Below are 22,954 nucleotides of genomic sequence, written 5' to 3' on the forward strand. Positions count from 1 at the left end.
GTGAAGAGGCAGCTAAACTAAATTAATTAATAGATTGGAGAAAACATTGAAAAATACATAAAGACAAGACAGATTGAGGTTTGAAGAATGAACAATTGTTCAAATGTCTTGATAATTTAGTTTAAATGATATATAGATTAATAATACATGAAAAAAAGTTAGGGGATAGTAGAGAAATTAGCTTCCCACACATTAGGGCATGAATTGCTTTAACTAAATGGCTATTAAATGAATCCTTATTGAGGTCGCAACAATCAACGAATAGCTTTGACTTGACAAATCATAATGAAACCCTCTCAAATGTTTGCTGTGTTTTTAGCCAAATAAGTTCTCATACTATGAGCTAGGTCTGATCCCAGCCTGGAATGCTTGGAAAGAAAACTCTGTTTGCTCTTGTTATAGGACTTGTGGATATCGAAAGATACCTACACATCTGATTGTACTTCTTTGTATCATAGAGAATTAGAGTGCTTTATGTTTAATTTGAGGAAATTGAATACTTACTGACTGATTTTGCTTCAGGAACTTTTCAATATCCATGTGTATCCGAATCTCCTGATCTATTTTACTTTTCAAAAGCTGGTTTAAAAAAAAAGCAAATTTAATGGAATGCAAGAGATTTTAAAATGTTGATTTGGATATATGCCAATCAATACTTTAATTTTTGGAAAAAGTTTGCATATCATAGCTATCAGAGATTCAAGTATTTTTTATATAATCGTCATAATTTTAGTTTCAAAGCACCACAAAGGTAGTAACATTACAGTCACATGTACTTTGAGTTTACTGAGACAGACAAAAAAAACCCATTCATGCTAGAGTTGTACTTTCTCCTTCTCCAGTTTATTAAATGTCAATTCTGTGTTCATTTCCAATGTTTCTTTCATGCCTTTAAACATTTAAGAAAATTCTCCCACTTGGCCAAAAGTAGATAGTTGAATACTCCAGCTTGGGACAGTTAGCAAATCTGTTTACCAACATACCATGGGCAAAGCTCCAGATGCTAATCTTATAATTCAAATGGTCAAATATCAGAAAACAGCATTCTTACAGGATCTGCATAAACTTCTCTAACCATGCATGGATGGCAATGTAACACAGTTGTTAGCACTACTGCCTCACATTGCCAGGCACCTGGGGTCAATTCCAGCCTTGGGTGACTGTTTATGTGAAGTTTGAATGTTGAACGTCTGCATGAGTTTCCACCGGGTGCTCTGGTTTCTTTTCATAGTCCAAAAATGTGCAAGTTAGCTGGATTGGTCATGCTAAATTGTCCCAAAGTGTAGAGCGATGTGTAGGTTAGGTGGATTAGCTACGGTAAATGCAGGTTTACAGGGATAGGGTGGAGGGCTGGCTCTGAGTTGGATGCTCTTCAGAGGGTTGCACAGACTTGATGGGCCAAATGGCCTCTGTTACCACTGTAGGAATTCTGTGACCCTGCTGAATGGAGGGGCAATGCCTCAAGATTTGTGTGACTCAAAGATTGCTACCCTGTACAAGAAAAAGGCAACTGCAGAAATGGCTAAAACTGTTCAGGCATTGTTCAGCTGAGCAGTATTGGAAAAATATTTGCTACATAGTCTTCATCAGATTATAAATCCTGGCTGAATGTGTCTATTCCAAATCCTGGTGTGCTCTCAGAGCTGGAAGCCCTACAACTGACATGATATTCTTAGTCTGGCAGCTGGCAGAAAAATGCTGAGAACAAAGTAAACAGTAATATATTGCCTTTGTCAATCTAACCAAGGCATGCGATAAGTGGGAGTCTTTCATACTCCTGAAACACTCAAGCTAGGAGCAGGAAAAGGCCAGTTGCATCTATTGTCCAACCTATTTGCTCTTGCTGGAGGTGGTGATGAGCTGCCTTCTTCAACCACTGCAGCCCACCAGCTGTGGGTTGGCCCACAATGCCACTAGTGAGAATTTTGACCCAGTGACAGAAGGAATGGTGATTAGCTTGTGGGGGAACTTGCAGGTAGTGATGTTCCCATGTAATTTCTGCTCTTGTCCTTGATGAGTTTGGAAGATGCTATCTGAGGATCCTTGGTGAATTTCTGCAGTGCATCTTGTAAATAGCACACACTGGGCTGCTAATGAGTGTCAGTGGTGGAGGGAGTGGATGCTTGTGGATGTAGTGCTCAATAAGTAGGCTGCTTTGTCCTGGATGGTATTGAGCTTACTGAGTGTTGTTTCTAATCTAATTGTAGCTTAAACTCCATGTAGCTTCTACCCACAATAATCACTGACTCCATTGTTAGCCAAAACTCCATCTACATGTGCCTTAAAAGTATTCAATGACTCCACTTCTACTGGTCTCTGGAGAAAATTGAACGCTTATGCGTTTTGTCACATGTACTCATATGAATACAGTGAAAAGTTTGCAAGTTGCCACTTATGGTGTCATCTTAGGTACAAGACTACCTCGGCACAGAAATTGCCTGCCCTCGGAACCTGTTCAATGTGATTTCCTTAACAATATATTGGTTGAGGTCAGCTGTAATGAAATCTTTTGAGATCCACAGTGGTGTCAGTTAGTGTGGCGGGGGGGGGGGGGGGGGGTGGTTCTGGCATTTTCATAGATTCATGCAGCGTGGAAAAGGCCTCGGGCCCATCAAGTCTGCCCAGCATAACTACCACCAAAAATGCACTAATCCCAATTTTCTGCACTTGTCCCGTATTCCTCTCATTGCTGCTGTCACATTACTTCTGGTAATCCACAGAGGCTGTCCGGTTGCAAACAGAAAGTGGGTCACCTAAAATCCAATACAAAAGAGTGCCAAGTCCTCATCAGAGATTTATTCTACATTCATGATGCCACATGAATATTCCATACAGGCAGGAAGAATGGCATACTTGGTCATGCCTGTAAAGTGTTTGGCTTGAACATTAGCACTGAGATGACAAATGCCACATTCCAGCATGTTGTCATACTACCATCTATTAGTACTGATAACATGATACTTGGAGGTTGCTGATAACGTCACACATCCAGGCTCCACGATCATCAGGGTAGCATGTGATGTGGAAGTCAACACATGCATATCGCAAGCTAGAGTTGTTAGATCTAAGCTGAGTGACAGACACAGAAACAACAGCAACCTGACTTAGAATACTAAACTGACAGTTTACCAAGTCCGAATCCTCAAAGCAATCCTTTGCAGCAGAAAGGCCCAGGCGACATATGATAGGTAGGGGAAAATACTTAATAGCTTCTACCTTCTCTGACTCAGGTGTATCTTCAGTACTATAATTACTCCGAGATCCTAAACTGTGCTAATTATACCAGTACACACTCATTGCCAAGTCAATTACACCTGCATTAGCTTGGCCGTGTTCACCAGATGGATGATGGTTGTATATCCAAAGATTTTGTGTATAACTGACCAGTGGATCCACAACCTCCTGGGTGTCAATGTCTCTGCTGCATTGACTTCTGCAAGAGAGAATGAAGTTTGTGAATATTGATGCTAACAACATTGATTGCTTTGACATCTGGAAGCTGACTGTTTGCAAGGATACTCGAAGAGGTGAGTAGAAATTTAAAAATCTCAACTGGCAGAGAATAGAGCACGAGAAAACAGAGTCTAGTGAATTCTTCACCTTCTCTGCCACTGTTTTCCACTGCAGCAAAATGGCATGCCAGAATGGGGCTTCTAAACCACACTAGACAATACTTAATGAATAGCTAACCATCACAGCACAAACTGTAATCTACAAGAAGAAAACTGCCAGGTCAATTAGTCAGTATACCACAATTGGCCTCAATGACCCCTTTTCAGGGAGGTAAAAAGGCTGCTGCTGAATGTCCAGGTAGAACGTACTGATGCAGATAACATGAACATTGGTTCTAACCAAAAAGAGAGAGATCACAATCTGCAATGCATGAAATAATCAAAATCTACATTGGATTACTGTTTCACTGTTTGAATAGCCTTACGAGATTTTATAGGCATAAAATATCTTGAATTAAGTTTGAGTCCCTTTTTTTAACAACCTGAATCTCTTCCTGTAGCTTATTCTCCTCATCAGCACATTTCTTTTGTGTCTGGAAGATCTGCAGTTCTGCATTTTTTTTCATGTACTTTCCTTCCATGGCAGTCTTTGCCTTCATCTCTTGCAACTGGTCTTTTAGGTGGGCGATCATTTCATTTTTTTGCTGTGCAATCACAAAAAAAAGACAGTTCAGCAGCTGCAATTGCCTTACTTCCCTGCAATTATTAAGTGTTGTGCATGGTCCTGAGTACATATGATTACATTTACATTTTCTTTCAACTAGCTTATACCTATAATAATAGTAGGTCTGTGTCTGAAAATTTATTTCAAGTTTGAATTCAAGTCTAAATTTTTATCCTTTTACATTTGGATATTATTCAGATTAAAACTGCAGAGAACAAAACTCTGTCTTCCCATTTTAACACTAATGCAGTTATCCTTCATCCCTTTTCTCATTGGTCAAGTTGTTGTTGCAAATGTTATAATATTCTGCCTTTGTCACTCATTTCATAGAGTCATACGGCATGGAAACAGACCCTTCGGTATAATCAGTGCATACTGACCATGATCCCAAACAGTTCCAGCTGCTTCCACTTGGTCTACTTCCCTGCAAATACTTCTTATTTATCTAAATATCTTTTAAATGTTCTAACTGTACTTGCATCCACCACTTCCTCTGGAAGTTCATTGCACACACGAACCACATAAAGTTGCCCCTCATGGCGTTTTTAAAATGTATCTCCTTTCACATCAAAAATATGCCCCTTAGTCTTTAAATCCTCACCCTAGGGAAAATATACCTGCCATTCACCTGATCTATACCCCTCATGATTTTGGAAACCTTTATATGGTCACCCCTCAACCTTCTACGCTCCAGTGAAAAAAGTCCCAGCTTATCCAGCATCTCCTGAAAATTAAAACCCTCTCTTCCTGGCAACATCCTGATAAATCTTTCTGAACCCGCTCCAACTTAATGATATCCTTTCTATAATAGGACAATCAGAACTGGACTAACCAGAACAGGCTTCACCAATGTACTGCACAACCTCAACATGACATCCCAACTCCTCTATTCAAAGGTCTGAGCAATAAAGGCAAGTGTGCCTTCTTAACCACTTTGTCTACATGCGACAAAAAGTTCAAGGAATTACGGACCTGAAACCTTGAGTCTCTCTGTTCTACAACACTACCCAAGGCCTCCCTTTCTTTGTTTTACCAAAATGCTAGACCTCACATTTATCCAAATTAAACTCCATCTGCCACTCCGCAATCCATTGATCCAATGTATCGAGCTCTCTTTGTAAGCTTAAATAATCTCCTTCACTGTCCAATCCACCATCAATTTTGGTGTCATCCACAAACTTACCAACTATGCCTTTGATATTTCTCATTGAAATCAGCACCAATGGAACATTGCTGGAAACAGTCCTCCAGTCCAAAAAAACAACTCTCCAACAGCACTCCGTTTCCTGCCGTTAAGCCAATTTTGTATCCACCCTGAATCCCATATGATCTGACTTTATTAATTAGTGTGGAACTTGTCTCAGGCTTTACTGGAGTCCAAGAAAACAATGTTTATCACTCTGCACTCATCAATGTTTTTGGTTACTTCCTCAAAAACTCAATCACGTTTATGAGATATAAGTTTCCTCGCACATGCTGGCTATCGTTAATCTTTCCTTACCTCTCCAAATGCATATAAATCCTATCTTTCAGAATCACCTTCAACAGCTTACCCACCGCTAAGTCAGACTCACAGGTCTGTAGTTCCCGTGCTTCTCCTTATATCCCTTCTTAAACAAAGGCACAACATTTGCCACTGTCCAGTCATCTGGCACTAACCCGTAGTTATAAATGATACAAATATTTTTGCAAGGGGCCCCACAATTACAGCCACAGAGATGTACGGAATGGAAACGGACCCATCTATCAAACACATCTGTGCCAAGCAGATATCCTAAATAAATCTAATCCCTTTTTCCAGCATTTGGCCCATATCCCTCTAAATCCTTCCTTTTCATATACCCATCCAGGTGCCTTTTAAATGATGTCATTGTACCAGCCTGCACCACTTCCTCTGGCAGCTCATTCTGTACACTCCCCTTCTACATGAAAAGGTTGCCCCTTAGGTCGCTTTTAAATCTATCCACTCTCACCTTAAACCCATGTCCTGTAGTTTTGGACTCTGCTACCCTGGGAAAAAGAACTTGTCCATTTACCCTATCCATGCCGCTCATGTTATAAACCTCTATAAGATTACCCCTCAGCCTCCAAGACTCCCGAACTTCCCACAACATCCTCATAGGTGAGCATTTTAAGATCCTGAAGTTGCTGCTGTCTGGAACTATTCCAAAAGATCGTCCTGCTTCCAGATCAGTGTAATTTATGACACTTCACCCCCTAGTCCTTAGAGGAAATCAGTACTGAAACTTTCACAAGTGTATATTTATTATATTTCACTCTGTGAAGTTACAGCACGATTCTTTACCCACTGTTAAGTTTCTAAACAACAGGCTTTTGAAGAATTTGGTAGATAAATTTATTAAAGCAGCTCAATAGAGACTCAGCTTGATTCATGGAGAAAGGCAGTGCCACAGAATGTTACCTATGTAACCTGTGTGATATTCTTCATTGATGTGAATAAATGAAGCCATGCAAGTAACAGTCAATAATGCTGCTTTCTCACAGAGTAATAAATTATGTTTGCATAGTGCGAAGACAAACAAATGTCTCTCCCTTTTTCTCCAACTTTATATAAATATCTGATCTTCAACTAAGAAATTGCTGAAACAATTAAGAACAAGGAATTGATTGTAAAGTATTATACATAATAAATTCCACATTTCCTTAATTTAAGTTGAAAAACATCTAATTATCTTGTTAATTTATAAAAACATTGTAAAAGCTTTTCTTAGCTGTATTTACAAAGGGTCATAAATTACACAGAATAAACAGCACAGAAACTGTCTGTTTGGTCTAACTAAATGCCAGAGTCAGTATTCTATCTTATCCCATTCCGTTTCACCTAACCCAATCAGCATATTGTTCTGTTCCTTCCTCCTCTGATTATATCGTTAGCTCAAGTATTCAACCTATGTATATACACACGCGTATATGCACATGCACACACACTCTTATGCACATCCCACTCCACCCTTCATGCCTGTTCGCCATTCCATACGATCATGGCTGATCTGATGCTAACTTCAAGTGTACGTTCCTACATAACTGTGATAATTTTTCAACTCTAGTGCAGAAGTTCAGTCTTTTCTAATACCGTATTCTTTGAAACATGTTTGTGCCTTTCCATTGCCTAGAACTATGCACAGTAACTAAGTGTGGTCTAACTAAGTTTGTATAAAGGTGGTATCACAACACTCCTGCTTTCAGATTCTAGCTGCCTTGAAATGACACCCATTCATTGCTTTGTATGTGCTGCTGAAGGCTTTATTAATATGTTTCTAATTATAACAATTTGTGCATCTGTGATCCTAGATCCTTTATTTCTCTTTCTTATTTACAATTCTTATTATGTAGATAGCCAACTTATTTGTCTATTCAGGACTCACCAACTTAGACTTAGCAACACTGAAGTTAACTTGTCAATTACACAATAGCCATTTTGCAAGCTTTAGTCATATTTTCTTGTATTTTTAGAGCAGTAAGATTGTGCTATTTTCTGATTGTGCAGATTAAAGTGCAGAGATGGTTTTTAGTGGAGTGATATTCTCTACCTGTTCAAATTAGATTAGATTAGATTAGATTCCTTACAGTGTGGAAACAGGCCCTTCGGCCCAACAAGTCCACACCGACCCACCGAAGCGCAACCCACCCATACCCCTACATTTACTCCTTACCTAACACTACAGGCAATTTAGCATGACCAATTCACCTGACCCGCACATCTTTGGACTGTGGGAGGAAACCAGAGCACCCGGAGGAAACCCACGCAGACACGGGGAGAACGTGCAAACTCCACACAGTCAGTCGCCTGAGACGGGAATTGAACCTGGGTCTCTGGCGCTCTGAGGCAGCAGTGCTAACCACTGTGCCACCGTGCCGCCCACATGTGGAAGATTAGGAAGAATTTCAATGTTTTTCATGATTATGTCTTCAGGAAATGTATTTGATTGCGAATCCTATTGGATCACATGGATTGGTTGGACTGGCAGATAGAGACTACGAGGAATCTACAGGAACTTGAGGGTATGATGGATGGTAGTTTCAGGAAGGTAGAAAAACTGCAGATGGTCTTGGAGGTGGACAACCTCCAGGAAGGAAAAGAGAGGTAAGCAGGTAATGCAGGAGTCTTCTGTGGCTATACCCATCTCAAGCTGTTTTGGAAACATGTAGGTGGGAGGAAGAAGGGGATAAGTTGGGGGCAGGGGGAAACGCTGGTGCGGATGCCAAAGAGATAAATGATAAAAGAGATCAGTTTGACACCGGTATAGTTGAGAAGAGGAGCAAATCAAATAGTTAATCGGGTGAAAACAAGGCAAAGAATGAGATCAGAATGATTAATGAAATTTAATTTAATTTATTTCAGTGCAAGAGACTCACAGATAAGGTACATGAATTCAGCATGGTTGGGAACATGGGACTGGAATGTCATAGCTATCACAGAGATGTGGTTCATGGATAAACATAATGTTCCAGAGTGTAGATGCGAATGGAAGAATAGAAAGGGGAGCCAGTGAGAAGGAGGAGTGGCGTTTTTGACTAGGGATACCATTACAGCTGTACTTAGGGAGACTATTCCTGGCAATAAGTACAGTGACGATATTTGGTTAGAACTGAAAAATAAGAAAGGGATGATCATCTTATTGGGATTGTAGTATGGACCACCCAACCACCACCAATAGTCAGCTGGAAATAGAGAAGCAAACTATTAAAGAAATCTCAGATGTCTGTAAAATTGATAGGGTTGTAATGGTAGGAGATTTTAACTTTCCAAACGTGAACTGGGACTGCCATAGTCTTAAGGGCTAAGATGGAGATGAATTTGTCAAGTGTGTACAGGTAGTTCTGGGATTACTTGTGTTTTGGCAGTGCAATTTGGCTATAATATTGCTGAAGAGTTAGGGAATGATATTTTTGATAACGCTCACCTCTGTTCGCAATAGCACAATTCCAGTGGAGTTTGGTTCGTGCACTTTGTTCTGCGCAAGCGCCAATGTCCGCACCATTGGACACATGTGCAATGTTGGCACTGGTGTTTGTACTATCCTGTGCATGCACTGATGTCTGCACTGAGGTCTCCCTGCTGTTCCGCACATGTGCAATGTCAGCACTAGCTTTAGTGCTGTACCACATATGTGTCTATGTGAGCTGCTGACACTGCAGCTTTCAGTGAGCGATATTGTACAGAGAGCAGCTTTCGTACATTTTTTAAATGTACTATGTTAAACTTACTTTTGGTTCATTAATAAATATCAATTCAATTACCAGTCAGGCTGTGCTGTACTTTGTGTTAGACTTTTGCGTGATTTTTGAGCGATCGTGAGTGATATTTGTTGTTGGTCTGCCCCAACCCCACTTTTCCCATTGGCCCCATTATTTCCATGAACTGATTTTCTATGAAGTGAGGTTTTGCTGTAACGCAGCTACGGCACTATAGGAGAACAACCCTGTACAAGAAAATTTTCTTATTCAGTATGTGGATGAACGTGCCAGAGAAAGAGCAAACCTTCCCTTGGGAAATAAGATAGGGCAAGTGACTGAACTGTTAGGAGGGAGCACCTTGGGGCCAGTGATCATAATTCTGTTAGTTTTCAAGTAATTATAGAAAAGAATAGACCTGATCTAAAAGTTGAAGTTCTAAATTGAAGTAAGGCCAAATTTAGTGGTATTAGGCAAGAACTTTAAATAGTCTAGATGAGAGTGGTGCTGGAAAAGCACAGCAGGTCAGGCAACATCCAAGGAGCAGAAAAATCAACGTTTCGGGCAAAAGCCCTCCTGATAAAGGACTTTTACCCGAAACATCGATTTTCCTGCTCCTCTGCTGCCTGACCTGCTGTGCTTTTCCAGCAACACTCTAATCTCAACTCTGATCTCCAGCATCTGCAGTCCTCACTTTTGCCGAAGAACTTTAAATAGCTGATTGGGAGAGGCTACACAGAAGAAAGTGTGTTTGAAAATTGGGAGGTCTTCAAAAATGAGAAAATGAGAGTCCAGAGACAGTACGTTCCTATTAGTCTGAAGGGCTAGGCTGGTAAGTGTAGGAGATGCTGGGTGACAAGAGAAATTGAGGCTCTGTTAAGAAAAAGGAGGCATTTGACCGGTATAGACAGCTGAAATCGAGTGAATCCCTCAAGGAGTATAAGGGCAATAGGAGTATACTCAAGGGAAATCAGGAGGGCAGAAAGGGACATGAGCTAGTTTTGGTTAGTAGGGTTAAGAAGAATCCAAAGGGATTCTACTAATACATTAAGGTCAAAAGAGTAACTGGGGAGAGAATAGGGTCCCTTAAAGATCAACAAGGCTGTCTATGAGTAACACAGGAGATGGGTGAGATACTAAATGAGTATTTCACCTCAACAGTTACTGTGGAGAAGGATATGTGAGGAAGCTAGGGAACTTGGAGAAATAAATAGTGAAATCTTGAACATTGTCCATATTACAGATGAGCAGGTCTTGGACATCTTAAAACGCATAAAGGTGGATAAATCCCTCGGACCTAATCAGGTGTATCCTAGAATTTTGTGGGAAGCTAGGGAAATGACTGCTGGGCCACTTGCTGAGATATCTGTGCTATCGATAACCATGGGTGATGTGCTGAAAGACGAACAGTGGCTACAGTGCTGCTACTACTTCAGAAAGTAACAAAAGCCAGTAAGCCTGACATCAGCGGTGAGTACATTGCTGGAGGGGATCCTGGGGGGCAAGATCTACATGTTTTTGAAATGGCAGCAACTGATTAGGGATTGTCAATACGGCTTTGTATGTGGGAATTCATGACTCACTAATTTGATTGTCATTTCTTCAAAAAAATCTCAAATACGATTGGTGAAGGCAGAGCAGAAGACTTTGGCTAAATGGACTTCAGCAAAATGTTCAACAAGGTTACACCTGGTAGACAGTTAGCAAGTTCAGATCACATGGAATCTAGGGAAAGCTGGCTGTTTTAACACAAAATTGGCTTGAAACTAGGAGATAAATGGCGATAGTGAAGGATTGCTTTTCAAATTGGAGGCCTGTGACCAATGCATGCTACAAGGATCAGTGCTGGGTCCACTGCTTTTTGCCATTTATATAAATGATTTGGATGTGTATTTTGATGAATGGTTAGCAAGTTTGCAGATAACACTAAAACTGGTGGTGATGTGGACAGTGAAGAAGGTTAACTTATTACACAATGGACCAAGGAATGGTAGATGGAGTTAAATTTTGATAAATGTGCTGTGTTGCATTTTGGTAAGGCAAATCAGGATAGGATTTATACACTACACACAGAGTTGTGGGGAATGGTACCAAATAAAGAGACCGAGGGGTGCAAGTTCATATTCCCTGAAAGTGGAGTCATGGGTAGACAGGGTTATGAAGAAGGGATTTGGTACACTTGCCTTTATTGGTCAGTGCACCAAGTATAGGAGATGGGATGTCATGTTGCAGCTGTACAGGACATTGAGAGGGAGAGGTTGAATAGGCTTGGACTGTTTTCCCTGGAGTGTCAGAGGCTTATAAAAGTTTATAAAATTATGAGAAGCATGGACAAGGTGAATAGCCAAGGTCTTTTTCCAAGGGTAGAGGGAGTCAAAAACTAGAGGGCATATGTATAAAATGAGAGGGGATAGATATAAAAGGAACCTAAGGGGCAACTATTTTCTCTAAGGGTATGTAATGAGCTGTCAGAGGAAGTGGTGGACAGTGGTAGAATAAGAACATTTAAAGGATATCCAGATGGGTGCATGAACAGGAAGGGTTTAGAGGGAAATGGGCCAACTTCTGACAAATGGGACTACATCAATTTAGAATATCTGGTCGGCACGCCCAAAGGGTGTGTTTCCATGCTGTATAGCTCTATGATTCTAATCAGTCTCAGTCCCCTCAAGTATGTACTATAATCACACTATCCCCCCAGTTTGGTGAAATCCACTAATTTTGAAACGTTACTCCTAATTCTCAAACAGAATTCCATAGCATAGAATATTGACATCTGATAACAAAAAGCTTAAAACCTGCTGATCAGCCTCTCTTTCTTTTTGTAAATTTTGTAGCTGTTTTTTCAGAATTTTAATTTTTCTTCTGCCTTCTTCTTCTCTGTGAAATGTTGAAAAAGAAGTCTAAGTAAAATGGTAAGATGTACCAGTGTTTATTATTAGCTCCAAAAAGCTCTATTAACTGATGAACAAATACAATACAGTCAGTTCTTCTGTAATGTGATGGTTGTGTTCTGAGTTTTTTGAAGTGACAATCGAGTCCGTGTTATAGAAAAATCGTACTTTAGAACAGAGTTCAAAGTGTTGGCGATGTAATTGCATTACAGCCAACACAAGTTTTAAAAGTTTGTGCCATAGAAACAGTGTTAATTTGTTAATCATGTTACAGCGAATTCATGTTGACGAAACACGCATTATAATAGAATGGCCTGTACAGGCTATAACTTTTGGAATTAAGCTTGCGACTGTTGCAATTAGAATTGAGTGAAGATCCAAATTTGGTCAGTTTTTATTTTGCATAGCTAGATCCAAGTAAATTTTGAATTTTTCGTGGGCCTTTAGCTGCTTTTGAAATGATCCAAAAGCCCATATCTCCCTCTTCAAGCTTAACCCAAAATCAGAACTATGAGTGAGACATTCATTCAAGACATGCTTATATTTGTTAAATGTTAAATTATTTATCAGTTGATTTAATGTTATAACATTGTAACTAGCAAACATTTTTCAAATTTCCTTCATCATAAGATTCCATTTTCATCCTTTAGGTTCTATTTGCAGGGAGTCTCTTTGGTAGCAATAGATGATTTGAAAAAAGGCTATGTATAGAGTACACAAAAGTGACCAGACAAATGCAGCGTAAATACACAATTTTCACCCAGTGGTGCTAAATTAGAATACCAACTTTCACTGTCGATCCTTGTCCATTTCCTTTAAGATCAGTAAAATAAAACAATGACCGGTGGATGCTGGAAATCTGAAACAATTGCTAGAGAAACTCAGAAGGTCTGCAACATCTATGGGGAGAAAACAGTTAACACTTCAATTCCAAATCAGATGAAGACTCACTGAACTTAATTTTGTTTTCTCTTCACCAATACTGCTAGACCTCCTGAGTTTCTCCAGCAATTTTTATCCTTTCAAGATCAATATTGTCAATTGACATCTGAACCAGTAAATGAGGCACTGTTCTGAGGAAGATATATGTAGAACTTCATGTATATTGTTACAAAGCTCATGTAGAGTACTCATGAAGCAGAAGACAGAAAGCGTGAGTTTGTTTAAATGATCGGAGGACAGAATTGTGGTCCCTTTAAGAGATAAAGTGCTTTTCAAAACTTGGGCATTTAAATAAGATGTCTGCAAGCAGCTATAGATGCACAGACAATTCTAAAATGGAAACATGTAACAATCAGCTGCGTAATTAGAAAACCTTAGGCTTGTTTTGTTATTTTGATAACTCACTTGAATCAGCCAATTAATTTAAATCAAGCCCTTAGACACTGAAAACCTATCACATTTAAATCTGATGATTTTGACTACCCGAACCAATCTGATTGAAAATAAATTAATAGGTCATCCAGGATATAAAAGATGTAGGCATTTTGAAAATTTAGGGAACACTAACTGCCAACTGAAGTGAGAGCACACCAGCTATCTGAAGAAAAATATCTCGCTCTTATAGAAATCTATACACTCTCTAAAAGGCACCATCTATTCATCTATTCATAGATAATATTGCTAACATGAGAATTCAGCTGAGAGAAGCATTCAGAACGGAAGAAATTACAAAGGAAACATGGCTGACAGCAGAATTAGCAGAAGAAAACTGGAGAGGCAGTGTAGCATTTCAGAAGACACACTCTGTATCAACTTTGAGAGACTACATTTTAATTTATTGCTTTGTTATATTAGTGGGACTGGTATTTATTAGAACAGCATCCAATTAAAATCTTGTTTTATTTAGGAATAAGTAGTTAAAGAGGATTTGTTCACTTTGTTAGTTATTCTGTTAATTTGTTCACTGTTTGAGCTAGATAAATAAATTGTTAAGAGTTGATTGTAGAGTGAGTAAAAGGATTTCATTACATTTAACCATTCCTTTATAACAGATTAGAGGTGAGAGGTAGGTTATACCACTTGTCATATTACTTTATCAGATTATGAGGTGAAGCAGGCTTCTCTGGGTGTTTGTTTTAATTGACAAAGGGGTGTTGACCTCTGCTTCATAACAATACATATAGAGAGAATTTTAAACAATTTGAACCTACAATCAAATTAATCATCTCATAAAACTAGCAAAAGATTTAAGAGTTCTGCAATTCTTAACTGTCTGAACTACTCAGCCAACTATAGCAATAAAGGTTATGGGAAGCAACAGCAATTCATTTGAACAAGGGATATTAGGTGATAAATCTTTGTAGTTAAGTTTTATGATCAAATTTGATTTTAAACCAACATTTACCGATGGATTTTGTACTCATTTACACAATTTACGTGTTTGTTTTCTTTCTATGGCAAAGAATGATGCAAAGTGAGAAAACTACAGCTGAGCAGCGCTGGTTTTAAGCACATATAATTGAAATAATCACCAATGTATCAGCTGGCGGCACGGTCTGCAACACTCCCACCCCAATAATCTACATAGAGTGCTTAGTGACATTTGAGCAGATAATTGGCCTACAATTTCTAACTGCAAGAAAAGAGGAGTGTGGCTAATCCAGTATATTGCCTGTGATCTATTGAATTAGATCAGCTAGGTATAGATCACATAATTTGGTCACTAAATATGTTGTCCACTCTAATAAATTGTAAGAGTATCAAAACTAACCTGATGATAATATTTTGGGTGTCAATTTTTTTGTTCTTCTCATTTTCGACAACGTTCAGTAGAGAAATAAATGTTCCAGAATTATTTAGCTCCTGCAAGGTGTTACTTATCACTTCCAAAGCAAATTGCCTATTATAAGAATATAAGTATTAATAATGCAGAAAATAGACATGTAGTGTATACTATTAGTATTAATACTCCTAATGATGTATTGAGAGTATAGTATGTATCATATACTATGGTGTACTTACTTTGAAGTAAAGCTCCATAGGTGTGTACTAGGGTTCAGTTGCTGCTTAAAGGGATTTGGATGCCTCCTTTTTTTTCAAACCCTGATGTTGACATTCCAATTTTTCTGCTAACATCTAACAGGACTTGGGAATGCAAGAATGATATTCGCTTGCTAGTACTCTTTATGCACTTTTATGAAAAAAATAGAGCACATGGTCTTGTAACCCACATCAAAGAATCTTATTAGCTTGGAACGGATAAGCCTTCTCTGTGTTATACCTCTTAACAATCAGAGATTGCTGCTTCCCCTCATTTACATCGTCTGATCTCTGATGCTTGTGTTGACTTTTAAAAGCTTCTCTTCAAATGCTAGCATATGAAAACAAAATTGTCAACTTCAAAGTTCAATATGTCTCCTGAATAATCAATGTTAAGAGATGTACTCTTTAAGAAAAGAGAATCAATTTAAACAGAAATGTTATTGGATTTACGAAGCAAATTTCTGCAGTAGCTAGCCACTTAAGGAATGTTTCTGCTCAGAAAGCATTTGACATCAGCTCAAGTGAGAGATAAATGGACACTGGGAGATCAAAGGTAGACTTGTATAATGAGATAATTAATAACTGCAAAGGTTTTAGGGAAATTGATGGAAGAGGTACAGTTATATGGTGTATTGTATTTAATAATATGTTAAAACCAATTTGAAGTGAAAGTAATGGGATTACAGTCATATACAGTATGGAAACAGACCCTTTGGTTCAACCCATCCATGCCGACCAGATATCCCAACCCAATCTAGTTCCACCTGCCAGCACCCAGCCCATATACCTCCAAACCCTTCCTATTCATATACCCATCCAAATGCCTCTTAAAAGTTGCAATTGTACCAGCCTCATCACTTCCTCCAGCAGCTCATTCCATACACGTACCACTCTCTGTGTGAAAAAGTTGCCCCGTAGGTCTCTTTTATATCTTTCCACTCTCACCCTAAACCTATGCCCTCTAGTGCTGGACTCCCCAATCCCACGGAAAAGACTTTGCCTATTTACCCTATCCATGCCCCTCATAATTTTGCAAATTTCTATAAGGTCACCCCTCAGCCTCCAACACTCCAGGGAAAACAGCCCCAGCCTGTTCAGCCTCTCCCTATATCTCAAATTCTCCAACCCTGGCAACATCCTTGTAAATCTTTTCTGAACCCTTTCAAGTTTCACAACATCTTTCCATTAGGAAGGAGACCAGAATTGCACGCAATATTCCAACAGTGGCCTAATCAATGTTCTGTACAGCTGCAACAAGACCTCCCAACTCCTGTACTCAGTACTCTGACCAATAAAATGCATACCAAACGCATTCTTCACTATCCTATCTATCTGCGACTCCACTTTCAAGGAGCTATGAACCTGCACTCCAAGGTCTCTTTGTTCAGTAACACTCCCTCGGAACTTACCATTAAGTGTGTACATCCTGCAAAGATTTGCTTTCCCAAAATGCAGCACCTCTCATTTATCTGAATTAAATTCCATCTTCCACTTCTCAGCCCATTGGCCCATCTGGTCAAGATCCTGTTGTAATCTGAGGTAACCCTCTTCGCTGTCCACTGCATCTCCAATTTTGGTGTCATCTGCAAATTTACTAACTGTACCTCTGATGCTCACATCCAAATCATTTATGTAAATGACAAAAAGTAGAGGACCCAGCACCGATCCTTGTGGCACTCCACTGGTCACAGGCCTCCAGTCTGAAAAACAACCCTCCACCACTACCTTTGAGCTGGTTCTGTATCCAAATGGCGAGTTCTCCCTGTATTCCATGAGATCTAACCTTGCTAATCAGTCTCCTATGGGGAACCTTGTCAATTGCCTTACTGAAGTCCATATAGATCACACCTACTGCTATGCCCTCATCAATCCTCTTTCTTACTTCCTCAAAAAACTCAATCAAGTTTGTGAGACATGATTTCCCATGCACAAAGTCATGTTGACTATCCCTCATCAGAAAGTCAAAGGGATTAGGTGGTAAAGGATTAAGTCAGTGGTTGGTGTTGAACATATGCATGTTCGATAAGACTATAGGTAGAAAAATACATCTATTTCATGTGTAAGCACAAAACACTTGACAGAAATTCTAAAAATATGAATCCTTATGTTTTGACCTAATCCATTAGAATTTGTCATGAAGGACTTGAAAATCTACTGAGACGAAAATGTTGATGCTTAAGTACATTGAGATGTAAACTTTGGACCTTGGGATCTCACCTGTCAGCTTGTATTTTTGTCAGGTTATCAGGACTAAGTGGACTCTGTTTCAGTGAAGTATTCAGGAGCTGAGTGCTTCTCTTCAGATCACCTGCAGCCTTCTGGATTTGCTGTCCTATATCAGCTTGTCGTTCTCTGGAGACTCTTCCAGACTCCTCTTCATCTGATCTGGAAGATATCAACTCCTGAAGCTTTGATTCTGCTCGCTTCTGACCTTTCAGTATCATGTCAATTTCATTTCCTACAATCTGAACTCAAACATGAAATAAATTAGATTTTCCTTTGGAAATATAAAATGTAGTTTTGCTCAGGTTTGCTCAAAATTTCAGAGTTTTCAAAATCATTATTTATGTGGAAAAATTTTCACTTATTTTTAATTCTGTGGTTAAACAAACTGTCCTTGCTAATCAGATTTATGTAGACAATTCAGATTTACTGGCTGACTTAAAACACAAAATCCCTATATTCATGAGAAGGGAAATATGAAGGGTTTTCCCTCTTGGGAAACATGGTGCAGTCAGTTCTGAAATAGTGCAATAGTTCTGTTCCAGTGCAACCCTGCATTTTCAGAAAATCGTATAATAGCAGCACCATTTCAACTAATGGGAATGGAATTGTGTTATAACCAAAACAGGTAAGGAAAGCTCACGTTCTACAAACAATGGTCTAAATTCTTCAATAGTGTTGTAGCCAAATCACGGTGAAGAAACTCATGTTACAGCAGAACCAACTGTATGCTGGAACATACACATTGGACACCAAACAGAAATATCTGTAATGTTCAGATGTTTGGATCATTTGACGTATAAAGAACTGCCATTTTGAGAAGGTTTCTAATTATCAATGGTTGCTGGATCAGAGAAACCTTGAAAAACACCATAAAATAGTTTGGAATATGCATGTATCCACCTCATATATTAGTCTTATATCTGAAAACATTTTCTTCTCTTGATGTTTTAAATTTTATTCTGAATACTCATGGCCACAAGCAATATATCAGGCAAAGATAGATAACATAGCTGGTTAATAGGGATTTGGTCATACATCAACAGTTTGTTAATTCTGGTGGCTGTTCATGTTAAAACTGTAACAAAAGAGATTCCAGGGTGGGTGGCATGGTGGCACAGTGGTTAGCACTGCTGCCTCACAGCGATAGAGTCCTGGGTTCAATTCCCAGCTCAGGTGACGCTCAGGTGTGGATTTTGCACATTCTCCCTGTGTTTGCATGGGTTTCCTCTGTATGCTCCTGTTTCCTCCCACAATCCAAAAATGTGCAGGTTAGGTGAATTGGCCATGCTAAATCACCCGTAGTGTTAGATAAAGGGGTAAATGTAGGGGAATGGGTCTGGGTGGGTTGCGCTTCGGCGGGTTGGTGTGGACTTGTTGGCCCGAAGGGCCTGTTTCCACACTGTAAGTAATCTTCAGACAATTTTTGATAATCCCATTTCTAAACTCAGTTGGACAAATCTTGGGAAGGGTCTAATCTCCTTTGTCACAGGTGACAAACCATTGTTTGTGTCCAGTTTAAATAAATTGAGAGGATTTGTATTCATCAAAGTGAAGGATATGGCTGGGAGTAGATTTTGGACATTCAGTGTCATAACCAAGTAATTTCACATCTAAATCCCATCATTAGGAGACATATCTGCGTGAAATAGTATATTTTATTCTAAATCACATTGTTTACATATAAACAAAAGGTGATGTGTGTGTGTATGTAATGGGAAGTGGAAACAGTCCGGCTTATTAAGAATTCTGTTCCAGAATATTTACAAGCCCTTTCGAATTTGATATCATGGGTGACAAAATGTTTGCAGTGATAAGTCAAACATATTTACACTTCACATTCTGAGGTGATCCAACTTGTGAAATATACATGTCATTCTAATTGTCTATTGCTGTATTAGGGCAATGTGGCCAATGCAGATACTGTTGATAGTGCTGCTGCCTCATAGTGCCAGGGACCCAGATGTGATTCCAGCCTTAAGCCACTGTCCATGCAGAGTTTACATGGGTAAACTGCCAGACTTACTGCAGGGTGCTCCAGTTTCTCTCATGGGACAAAGATAAGAAGGTTAGGTGGTTTGGCCTGGTAAATTGCCCTGGAATGTCCAGAGATGTGAAGACGAAATGGATAGCCATGGTAATGCAGGGTCATGAGGTTAAGGTGGGATGCTCCTAGGTGGCTTGGTGTGGACTCGTTGGGCCAAATGGCCTCCTTCTGCACTGCAGGGATTCTATCTCTCTTTAAAATACTCGAGAAAATACCAATGGTTAGTTCGGGTCTGTGCTCCTATTTCACGCTAAATTTGGTGGAATACTGTTGATTTCATTAACACCATTAAAATAGTAAAATAAACACAGATACAAGATTATGTTTTTGGAATTTTAGAATTGCTCCAATTTTTACATTTATTTTACTTTCTCCCTGCTGTTACAGGTTTCCTTGGGATGCATGCATTACTCTAAGTAACGAAATGTTCTATGCCTTTGATGAAACGAGTCTTGATCTGGCACATAAGTGACTAATTTACTACCTCTGAGGAAGCAGTCTACGTGATACATGGACAGGTGATCAAATATTTATGAAATCACTTACACTGGTTACATCTGTCCTTTCCTCATAGGAGACTGGCATGATGAGGCCAAGAATAGTTAATTGATCTACACAATCCCCTAGCACGGTGCCAATGCGAAGAATATCCCCCTGCGTCAGTGGCTGTATTTCTTCAGCATCTCTTTTTTAAAAAAAAGAAATAAAAGGAAAAACAGGCTAAACTGTATATAAGCTAGCATTTGATTGTCATCAGTATTCTGCCTTGTGACCCTGCAGCCTTCAGAACTCAACATTGAGTCCTTTGACAACATGACAGCAATCAGTAAATGACTCAATAATTTTAGACCCAGCATATCTTATTCCATGTCCTTCCACCACCCCCATACACCAGGCCTCGTCATCACATGGACTGCAGTCACTACAATCAACCCATTTTCACTCACTAGTGGCCCCCCTTTCACAGCTTTCTTTCTCCCTGGCTGACCATTCCTTTGTCTGTCCCTCTCTCTGGGCTCCATTTACATTTATCATTTACTCCTGGTAAGCAAGGTAAGATCACATGGAATTCAAGAAAAACTAGCCATTTGGATGCAAAATTGGCTTGAAGGTTAGAGACAGTGTGGTAGTGGAAGGTTTTTTTGTCATATATATGTGTGTGTATATGTATATATATAAGATTTGGATGTGAATATAAGAGGAATGGTTAGTAAATTTGCAGACAGTATCAAAATTGGTGGTGTAGTGGACAATGAAGAATGTTATCTCAGAGTACAACAGGACCTTGATCAGATGGGTCAATGGGCCAAGGAGTGGCAAGTGGAATTTAATTTAGATAAATGTGAGGTGTTGCATTTTGGTAAGGCAAATTAGTACAGGATTTATATACTTAATGGTAAGGTCCTGGGGAGTGTTACCAAACAAAGAGACCTTGGTGTGTACATTCATAGTTCCTTGAAGGTAGAATCACAGGTGGACAGGAATTGAAGAAGGCGATTGCCTTTATTGGTCAGTGCATTAAGTATAAGAGTTGGGAGATTGTGTTGCAGCTGTACAAGTCATTGGTTAGGCCATTTTTGGAATACTGCATTCAATTCTGGCCTCACTTTTATTAGAAATATGTTGTGAATCTTGAAAGGAAGAAGAAAAGATTTACAAGGATGTTGCCAGGGTTGGAAGGTTTAAGACCATAGGAGCAGAAATTAAACCATTCAGTTCATCAAGTCTGCTCCATCATTCGATCATGGCTGATAGGTTTTTCAAGCCCATTTTCCCGCTTTCTCCCTGAAACCTTTGATACCCTTGGCAATCAAGAACTTGCATATCTCTGTCTTACATATACTTGAGCTATAGGGAGAGACTGAATAGGCTGGAGCTATTTTCCCTGGAGCATCGGAGGCTGAGAGGTGTCCTTAAAAAGACTTATAAAATCATGATGGGCGTGTGTAGGTTGAATAGCCAATATCTTTTTCCTAGGGTAAGCGAGTGCAAAACTACAGGTCATAAGTTTGAAGTGAGAGGGGAAAGATTTAAAAGGGACTGAAGTGGCACCTTTTTCATGCACAGAGTGGTACATGTATGGAATGCGCTGCCAAAGGAAGTAGTGGAGAGTGTGGTGCTGGAAAAGCATCTGCAGTCCTCACTTTCTTCTGGTGGATGTGGTGGAAGCTAGTACAATTACACCACTGAAAAGGTACATAGATAGGTACATGAATAGAAAGGGTTGAGGGATATGGGCCAAATGCTGGAAAATGGGACTAAATTAGTTTAGGATACCTGGTTGGCATGAGTTGGACCGAAGGGTCTGTTTCATGCTGTACAACTCTATTAAAGATAACTTGATGACTTTCATTGGCTCCTTTAATTCATGGTGAAGAAAAATATGGTTTCTGATGTGTAAGTATGATCAGACTGACTCTCGACCTATTTAGCTACTGGACTACCTATTAGGTGAGTCTATGCCTAAAAATGTTGACCAATAGATAAGTAGAAAGATCACTGCCATGTTAAGTGGCACTTAAGCATAATCGGTAAGTAAACAGTGCTTTCAAAATTGTAATTATCAATCTTGCGAATTTCACATTTTTGGAGGATAAATCGTACAAGATGATATATTTTTTGTGTTTGTGTTTTTAATATTGTGAAGAATGAACAGTACACTTCTGATCCTTTTTAATATTATTTTCCTTGCATGTTTCGACTCAATGGCAGTTATTCAACCTGTTTACAGTTTCGTAAGATTCTTTCAAAGTGTTTGAGTATTGTAATCCTGGGCAAATCTTTTGTGAATAGGTTGAAAAAGCTGTAATCTAAGAAATCAAAAATAAATTCCTTTGACAATGCAGTGGTAACAGTAACTAATATTTAATCAAAAGTCAACATTCAGAATTCTAACTTAGAATTCTCATAAAATTTGCTTTTATTTCTTATTATAGTTTAAGTTTGCAAATGACACCAAAATTGGTGGTGCAGTGAAGAAGGTTACCTCAGAGTACAACAGAACTCGACCAAATGGGTCGATGGGCAAGGGAGTGACAGATCAAGTTTAACTTCAATAAATGTGAGGTGTTCCATTTTGGAAAGGCAGATCAGGACAGGACTTAAACAGTTCATGATAGGGTCCTGGGGAGTGTTGCCATTCAAGTCCTTGGGGAGCATGTTCATAGTTCGTTGAAAGTGGAGTTGGTAGAAAGGGTAATGAAGAATGCATTTGTTATGCTCGCTTTTATTGGTCTGTGCACTGAGTTGGGATATCATGTTGCAGCTGTACAGGATATTGTTTAGGCTACTTTTGGAATCCTGAGTTCAATTTTGGTCTCCCTGCTATAGGAAAGATGTTGTGAAAGTTGAAAGGGGTCAGAAAAGATTTCCAAGGAAGTTGACAGCTATGAGCTACAGGGAGAAGCTGAACAGGTTAGAGCTATTTTCCCTG

At 39.2% G+C, this 22,954-nt stretch overlaps 1 protein-coding gene across 1 annotated transcript in view; it reads right to left on the reverse strand.

Annotated features, from left to right (window-relative positions):
- The window catches only part of iqcg (IQ motif containing G), a 52,252-nt gene that overhangs the window by 26,995 nt on the left and 2,303 nt on the right, over positions 1 to 22,954 (reverse strand). The window contains exons 2-7 of the mRNA XM_060834715.1: positions 20,068 to 20,206; positions 17,469 to 17,716; positions 14,980 to 15,108; positions 12,171 to 12,252; positions 3,995 to 4,156; positions 505 to 579 (exon numbers count right to left, since the gene is read on the reverse strand). Of these exons, the coding sequence (XP_060690698.1) occupies positions 505 to 579; positions 3,995 to 4,156; positions 12,171 to 12,252; positions 14,980 to 15,108; positions 17,469 to 17,716; positions 20,068 to 20,206 (835 nt within the window). The remainder of the gene's footprint in view (positions 1 to 504; positions 580 to 3,994; positions 4,157 to 12,170; positions 12,253 to 14,979; positions 15,109 to 17,468; positions 17,717 to 20,067; positions 20,207 to 22,954) is intronic.

Source organism: Hemiscyllium ocellatum, chromosome 13 (genome assembly GCF_020745735.1).
Source record: "Hemiscyllium ocellatum isolate sHemOce1 chromosome 13, sHemOce1.pat.X.cur, whole genome shotgun sequence".
NCBI classification, from domain to species: Eukaryota; Metazoa; Chordata; class Chondrichthyes; order Orectolobiformes; family Hemiscylliidae; genus Hemiscyllium; species Hemiscyllium ocellatum.